Here is an 8,461-nt window from a genome sequence, read left to right on the forward strand (position 1 = left end):
CTAAAAAACAAGCTTTGAAAAAGAAAACTTAAACTCTGATTTTCCAACTATTATAATAGTTGGAATTTGAGAAAATTAGATGATGTATTATTTGAAATTTTACAATCATGAATCATCCATCTTAGTTGCACATAAAAAACAATTAACAACCTATTCACATTAGCCCAAATCAAACAGGCTGATGTGCTAGCTTGCAAAGTTTAGCAGCACTTTGACCCTTTTTTTTTATTATTTTTTTTAAAGAAATTTAAATTAATTATTTTTTTATAGTTTTTTCTCAATTTTTTTTAATTTATATTTAAATTAGCTTTTCTTTCTTTCATTTTATTTGAAGAGCCTTTTTTAAAATATTATTTTTTTAGTTATGCATTTCAACTTGAAGAGTTTTTATGATTTATTTATATATAAAAAAATTATCTTTTATATGGATAATTTTTTAAAAAAAATAAAAAAAAAATTACAGAATTCCATTACTGTAGAAGCAAAATGTTAACTTTTGAGTTTTCAACTCATAATGTCCCAGGGAGTGATTGGTCCAGGCATGAGGTGCTGTCTTTAACCATCATATATTCATGATAAGGTTATGTGATTGCCTTTTCATGAGCTATAAACAAACATCAACTATTAGAAATTATCAGATGTTTCTTGCTCTTATCAGCCAGTACCATGTAAGCCTTAACAAGCTCCTCTTTGATCATGAAAAGAACAGAAGCTGCAAACACACTCTGAACTATCTTTGTGCTCATCCCCTTGTAAAAACCAGTCAATCCTTCATAACGGATCATTTTGACTATCGCATCAAGAGTTCCTGAATGTGTACCAGTAAAGAAGACAAAAACCAGTATTATAGCAGTGAGATGACAAACAAAACTGTAAATCTCCTAGAATTCAATTCTGAAATCACATAATTTGTTTTTCAACTATTGTATAAAATCTGAGCAAACTGTCATTTCTACCCCTGAAAGAGTTCGGGGAAATTCTTAACGGATTTTTATTATGTTTGGGGTTATAAGATTTTAGGGACGTGATCTAGATGTGTGAAAAGCTTCTAGTTAACATCCTGGAGTAATTCCTGAACTTTTACCAGTGTGGAGCTAGTGAGATTTTGCCCTTTCCCCTTTAATTCCTCTGCAAATCAGATCCACAGCTAGAAGCATCTTGCACATCTACAAATGTCAATCCCTGGAGTCCATATGTCTGATTGCCCCAATACAAATTTTGACGTGCATCACTAATAAATCTTCTATTCTCCTAAAGAGCAAACTGTGAATTAACCATGTCACTAGAGAGAAGCAAATCTAGTTGTTAGTTGTACCAGAACTGATTGGACAATCCAAAACTAACTAGTTAAATACATGTAAAAGTTATTATTTGCCTCAAACATTTATTTGTATCATACTTACTAGTTATCTTTCTCCAAATACTAGTTATCTTTCTCCAAATAGGATTAATTTGAGTTATTTCTAGCAGAGTCTTTAAATTGTCTAGTTTTATGAGATATTTTAAAGAGAATTTAAACTCGGATCAGATTTTTCTAGAAGGTCAAGAAGCCCCTCCTCTACCAATTCCACTGGTCATCTTCCTGTTAGTCAAGCACAACTTTCTTCTTGGAGAAAGCCACTTCCACTACTATAAATACCACCTTTTATTTCACTTCACAAAATTTGAGCTCACTGAGGATCGCATATCCTTCTCATTCAACTCCAAGGCATACCTTATCTAAAATCTTTGAAATGCTGCCTCTTTTGCAAGTCTTGCCACTTCATCAGTATGCATGCTAGCATGATAAAAAGTGTTCGTTCACACAAACTTACTGGAAAAAAGAAATAATGTGAAAGTTTGGCGCAGCCAAAGACTGTTAGGAAAAAGTCCACGCAACTTGTTTTAACCTTCAAGGTTTCAACCTCGTGCTTATAGGTCAATCAATGTGTTGTAATGATTAATTCATAGAACAAATGCACATCAAACTGATTTTAGAAAAATATACTACTGTTATTATAAAAGAAACAAATGCAACAGTATGCAGGATAGAGATGATAGTGATGAACTCTAGAAGTAAAATAGTTTATTCCCATTATGCCTTTGTGTGTCTGAAAGCAAACCTGAGTATCTTAAGAGGTTATTTCCACCAATCTCCTGTTTTGCTTGAAGCCTCGACTGCAAAGAGAACAGAAAGAGGAAAAGACTACAAGTATAATTATACAGAACTTTGTGCATAATCACATGCATGTGAGCTTCTGTGTCCATGTTGTGCTAACATTATGAGAAAAGAACTTAGTGTGCTAAATCAGTTGCTTATATAACCCAAGTGAGAAAACAATCTCAGTTTCTTGTTGTGAAATCTAAAGCAGAAAAAGTTGCAAGGACGAGATCTTGAATCCATTTTATTTGAAAAGACCAACACGGCAAGCAATCATCCAACATTACAAACAAGTCAATTCATAAGAGAACAGTTACTTCCATAGGGATGATCACCAATATTACAAAAGCCAGTGGAGAACTTACCTTTACAACCAATAGGGGATATGTTGAGACAGTTGCTCCCAATTTTGCCAAAGCTCCTAATAAAAAGACCTTTCCAAATGACAAGCGGATGTTCACTATATATGTGCCAAGGTTAAATATTTCACAAATGACTGACATAACCAAACTAGATTGACTGAAGTAGTTCTATACCTCCAGAGCAGTCACATTTTTGTACCCCTGCTTGTTAGCAGAACGTTTAGCCCTTAGATGCTTCGATGAACTCTCATAAATCATGAACTGGATTGATGGATTGCACACCTGGAATTCATAAAATAGGACCAAATGAGGAGTGGAGATTAACTTTAAAAGTGCACCTAATAATGCACAAACAAATCAAGGCTAACCATAATGAGGGTAGGGATGATGCCTTTCCAAAATCCAGTGATTCCTGCTTCACTATAAACTTCACATGCCTTGAACACACGTAACAGAAACCAGAATCGGTGTCAACAAAAAAATAAACCTAAAAGACTCTAGTGAATGCTCAAGTGATAATCCCAGTGGTAATGATCTTATTATCATTGATAACCACAACTATAGTGTTATCTTTTCTAGAATGACAACCTATAGCCAATTAAAATAAATAAATTCTCTCCCTTATTAAGATAACTATGATGCATTTGTTGCATGCAAACAATCACAATGGTCAAGGGTGGCAAAATAGGAAAAATTACAAACCCCACACGAATGGACTTGGTTTTGCACCATAACCATTCATGTCATAATTATGTAAACACAATTTTGAGACAAAACAACGCCACCATTTTGCAGGTTATCCAACAAATTCAAAAGTGGCAAATGATTAAAGTATTTAATTACAGGTCTTAGATTGGCACATTAGTAATCTGCGCACATGTAATATAATATCAATTTTACCTCTTCCTATCTTTCATCAAGCCAACCATGATTCTAGATTAAGATCAAGTTTTAAATAGTTGATGATTGTGACCAAAGAAAAGTTAAAAAGACAGAAAGTAAGTAGATGAGTGGATGATTTACGAGTCTTAGACAAGGTTATATGTGATGCTTCATAAAACAAAGGATGTGAAGAAGCACTTGCAAGGATCAAGCATATGTTGTGATAAATATTAAACATAAAGATAGATTAAGAAATAAAAGGTGAGTGGAAACCTACCGCTTGTAAAGTTCCATATGGATGAGGTTTTATGGAATCAAGTTCAGCTAACTTCTCTTGCAAAGTTGAATCTATTGAGCTTCTTTCTGAAGCTTCCCTCAATAAAGCTTGTTTCTTTCCCTCAATAATTTTTCTTTCTGCTTGAGTTTGTGTCTAGAACCAAATACTTTTGTCAGAAAAATCTTCGATGGACATAATTAATGAATATATAGTTAAAGGTTATATCAGGAAATTCCTAGGATAGTTTACAAAACATTTAAAAGTTATGAACTCATGTTCATCTTTGTCTCATATGTTATGGTTGCAACTATTGTTATTTAAAAAAAGGTGTGCAAAAGATATACCATCCCATGTATACAATGCCTGAAAACATACAACTTGAGCTAAGCAAGCTATATGTATGTTTCAAAAACTGACAGGGCTCAATCACCCAGTCCTCCTACATATCTTGCATATCACCTGTTTCCTTACTATGTGCATGTGTGAGTGTCTTTGTGCTCGAGAAAGTGGAAAAGTCTTATTTTGATGACTAATATTAAAGATGATATCCAAAGTGTGGGCAAAAAATAATAAAAAAATGGCATGTATGTACATATATATAAAGGCACCTGCATACGTGTTACAAGAACCCATATCGGGTTCGTCAGCAATACATTCAGGGACCTGCAAGATAAAAATAAATGTGCGGTAATGATGTTAATCATGAGTAAACATCTTCATCATAAGTGAGATGCAGGCATCACTGATCTCTTTGTTGCTAAAGAAGCCAGTTCAAAGAAAACAAATGTCTATTTATTCTCAATTGTTCCAACTCTGGGCATGATCTTCCTAACTCCTCAGGAAACGTGTTATTATGAAAATTTTAATTAAATGGATTAGTATTGTATTGTATTCACCCAGCAATGGCAGCCACAACAAGCCAAGAAAACATGCCAACAGTACCATCTCCCAGTCCCCTGGCTTTGCGTACAGCTGCAATGGACTCGGCCTTGTTTTTGAAGACTTGATAAAAGTAGTAGTAAATGCCCTGTCAACATGGAAAGAAGGATATTAGATCAGAACCGGCAACGTGAAAGGGAAAAAAATGATTAATCAATACTCTTTACTTGTGCTTATTGGGCATTTATTAATAAGAGTTGATGGTGCTGACACAAATGCCTGAGTATCTGCACCAATTCCGACCACTTGGCCTTTGTAATGTGATATTTAAAGTTATGACTGTGATTGTTGGGAGGTTGAAATTAATGATGCCAAAATTGATTAGTGAAGTTCAGCGTAGTTTTGTGCCAGGGAGACATGTCACAAATAATATAATTGTTACCCAAGGAGATAATTCACTCAATGCGCAGTATGAAGGGGATGAAAGGGAAGAAGGGAGTGATGGTCATTAAAGTTGATCTTGTGAAGGCTTATGATAGGCTTAGTTGGAGTTTTATTAGAGAGACACTAATTGATGTTGGATTGCCGAATGAGATGATTGGTATTATTATGAAATGTATAGAATCAGCTTCCCTTAGTGTGATGTGCAATGGTAGTGCTACTCAAAAGTTTTTTCCAAGCCGTGGGATAAGGCAAGGAGATCCCTCATTGCCTTATATCTTTGTTCTATGCTTGGAAAAACTATCTCAGCTTATTAGCAGGGAGGTGGAGGATGGATTATGGAAACCTTCCACGGTTAGCAGGAATAGGTTGGGAATATCCCACTTGTGTTTTGTTGATGATATGACGTTGTTTGCGGAAGTAAATACAAAATAAACGGACATAATTTTAAAGTGTCTAAATGTTTTCTGTGAAGCATCAGGGCAAAGAATCAATGTGGCAAAGACCAAAATACTCTTTTCGAATAATGTTTCAACCTCTTTGGCAAATTCTATTAGCAGGAACAATGGTTTCAAAGTTTCCAAGGATTTGGGCAAATACCTTGGGGTTCCATTGTTGCATCGACTAAGCAAACTTACAGTTATTTGCTTGAAAGTTTGCAGAAGAAGTTAGCAGGGTGGAAGTTCAACAATCTCTCACTGGCAGGCAGAATCACATTATGCAAATCTATTTTTTCTACAATGCCTCTCTATCCTATGCAAGTTGCCATGCTTCCGAAGCATACTTATAATAAGATAGAAAAAATCCGTAGGAGGTTTATTTGGGGCCATAAGAAGGGTAGGGATAAGATACATCTTGTCAATTGGGAAACGTTGTGCAAATCTAAAGAAGAGGGTGGGTTAGGTATTAGAAGCATGGAAACGATGAATAGGGCATTTATAATGAAGTTAGCATGGGGTGTGTTACTGGAGAATAGTTTGTGGGTGAGATTTTTAAAAGCTAAAAATATGAAGTCTACTGTCGAGACAAATAATAGGAAAGCTATGAATAAAGATTCTGTGTTGTGGAAAGCAATTTGTCAGGTGTGGCCTCAAGTATCCCAAAGCTTGAGTTGAACTTTAAGGAATTGTAGGAAGGTATTGTTTTGGAAGGATGATTGGTTAGAGTGCAATGGTCCTCTAATTAATTTATCTAATAGTGAAGTTCTAGTGAACATTGTTGGTTGCACAGTGGCTGATATGGTTGGAAATAGAAAGCAATGGACGTGGGAAATTTTTACACATTTACTCCTATGCAATCAGTGATGGTCATTGATGGGTAAATACCTCCTGATCAGAATATGGAAGTTGATTCAGTGGTTTGGAAACACTCCACTAATGGGAATGAATTTCACAATTAAATCAGCTTATGCTTTGTAGGGGGCGGGAGACGGCGTTATGATGGATCGGGATTCGGGATCCTCTATGGCGGATTATCTGAAAGTGTTTCTTTGGTTTGTGGCTCATTACGTTGTAATGACCAATGAAGTGAGGTGGAGAAGAAGAATTGCGTCAAATCCATGTTGCAGTCATTGTTTAACAAAAGTAGAGACCTTGCTTCATGCTTTGCGTGATTGTCCTAAAGCACGTAAGGTTTGGTAATCTCTTGTCAAGGTTGAGGAGAGAGGGTATTTTTACAATCAGAATTGGTATGCTTGGTTGATTTCTAATCTTGCTTCGAGAAACAGAGGTTCTCATGATGCGGATTGGCCTTTAAAGTTTGGCAATTCACTGTGGTTTATTTGAAAGGATAGATGTCAAAGAGTTTTTGGTGTGAAGCAGGTTAATTGGGACGGTACTGTTTTGGCTATAAGAAGAATGGTGGTGGATGTTAAAATGGTTCAAACACACAGAAATGGGGAGAATACCGCTAACAGAGAGTTAAGGCAGATTGGCTGGATTTATCCCACAGAAGATTGGGTCAAGCTTAATATGGATGGTTGCAGTAAAGGTAAGGGGGTGGCAGGTGCAGGAGGAGCCATTCAAGATGGTATGGGGACCTGGTTGATGGGTTTTGCTAGGAATAATGGGGTTTGCTCTTTGGTAACTGCTGAATTGTGGGCGGTTTATATTGGGTTAGAGCTGGCATGGACAAAGGGTTTAAAAAGGTTATATTGGAGTCAGATTCTGTTGTTGTGATTAATCTTATAATCAAGAATGATGCTACTATGGATAGGAACTATAATTTTATCATGCAGATTAGGAGGTTGTTGGATAAAGATTGGGAGGTACAAACTACACATGTTTACAGGGAAGCAAGCTCTGCAGCTGATTGATTAGCTAATTATGGGTTAACCAGGGATACTTCAGATAGGAACTTCGATGTTTTAGAAGAGCCACCTTCAGAGCTCTATTCCATCTTGTATTATGACCTCTCTTTTTTTTCGTTTAATTTAGTTTGCCCCGAATATCACCCCAAAAAAAAACTGTTTCTATTGCCGCTGGTTTTCATTGCCTTTTCAAATTTGTAAATCTTCCTTGTCCGTGATGAGGAAGCTGTTCTAGCATTCAGTTTGCTCATAGATGCAGAAGAAAGAATGAGGCTTTTATTGTATTCAATTGATGCTGTTATATGAAATTCCTAAACTATCTAACTATGTGTGTGTGGAACAAGTAAAAAAAAGAAATGGAACAAATGGCACGAGTTAAGCATATACTAGTAGTAACCATGAAAAAAAAAAGCTAGCATTAGACAATTTGGGTATAGCATTGAAATGAAAGAAATGTGGACCTGAGAAGCGGCAGTTCCAAGCAAAGAAGGCCTGAGGCCGCTGTATAGTCCACCCCAACCTTCGCTTCTAACGACCTGGATAATTAATGGATTTAATTAATTTTGTTTAGAAAAAAAAAAGTCACAATGATAAATTAAGGAACCAGAAGAAGAAATCTAACCTAACATCTGACCTGGAGGATTTGAAGAAGAGTGCCTGTGGTTGTGCCAGAGCGTTTGGAAGGGGTTTGAGGTTGCTTCTTCTTCTTGTCTATTCTCTCTGTTTGCTGGCGCGTATTCACCTAACGTCACGGCAATAATTTATTTAGTTTAGTTTAGTTTTTTTCTTTTATTTGAAATTTAATTTATTTACTTAAAAAAAAAACAAGGAAAGAGAAGTTGAGGAAGATATAAAGAAAGGAGATGAGCTGCCGGTGATAAGACCAGTAAGAGCAGGGAGGAGGAGTGTGTGAGTGTGAGCGGCAGTGGAGTAAAGTACTGTTTGGAGGGGATAAGTGATGATTTGAGCAACAATACCGCCTCCTGCTCCTGCTAACCCGTTCGCTACTGCGTTAGAATTGGAGGACATCGCTCTCTCTTCTTCTTCTTCTTCTTCCCTTCTTCTCCCTTCTTCTCTGCTCCACTTCCTCCTACCGAACTGTCAATTATCTCTAGTCTATCTATACACACGCCCCATGTTAATAATTATGAACACCAGAATTAATTGGAGTT

General features: G+C 36.2%; 1 protein-coding gene across 3 annotated transcripts; it reads right to left on the reverse strand.

The window, feature by feature from the left end:
• Positions 1-446: 446 nt before the first annotated feature.
• On the reverse strand, positions 447-8,461 carry LOC133690567 (peroxisomal nicotinamide adenine dinucleotide carrier-like). Of its 3 annotated transcripts, XR_009841474.1 has the most exons (12): positions 8,229-8,461; positions 7,924-8,031; positions 7,751-7,825; positions 4,558-4,688; positions 4,270-4,324; positions 3,662-3,814; positions 2,871-2,939; positions 2,677-2,784; positions 2,506-2,574; positions 2,103-2,157; positions 1,085-1,197; positions 595-808 (listed from the first exon to the last, which is right to left on the reverse strand). XR_009841474.1 is itself a non-coding variant. In XM_062110790.1 (11 exons), exons 1-11 carry the CDS (start codon positions 8,316-8,318, stop codon positions 618-620), a joined length of 1,104 nt encoding a protein of 367 aa, XP_061966774.1. In that variant the 5' UTR covers positions 8,319-8,458; the 3' UTR covers positions 447-617. The 3 variants fall into 3 exon arrangements, 2 of the variants coding, with proteins under 2 accessions (XP_061966774.1, XP_061966775.1); XM_062110790.1 differs by lacking the exon at positions 1,085-1,197 and having other exon boundaries at positions 447-808; positions 8,229-8,458; XM_062110791.1 differs by lacking the exon at positions 595-808 and having other exon boundaries at positions 1,104-1,263; positions 8,229-8,459.

The sequence above is a fragment of the Populus nigra genome, chromosome 4, assembly GCF_951802175.1.
Source record: "Populus nigra chromosome 4, ddPopNigr1.1, whole genome shotgun sequence".
In the NCBI taxonomy this organism is placed as follows: domain Eukaryota; kingdom Viridiplantae; phylum Streptophyta; class Magnoliopsida; order Malpighiales; family Salicaceae; genus Populus; species Populus nigra.

Bases quoted from the DNA above. Each gene is read 5' to 3' on its own strand.
- LOC133690567 (XM_062110790.1), bottom strand. From the start codon at position 8,318: ATGTCCTCCAATTCTAACGCAGTAGCGAACGGGTTAGCAGGAGCAGGA. The intron at 3,815-4,269 runs GTGCCTTTATAT...ATTTGGTTCTAG, and splicing joins TTCTTGTAACACGTATGCAG to ACACAAACTCAAGCAGAAAG. The intron at 809-2,102 runs GTTTGCTTTCAG...GTACACATTCAG, and splicing joins TAACCTCTTAAGATACTCAG to GAACTCTTGATGCGATAGTC.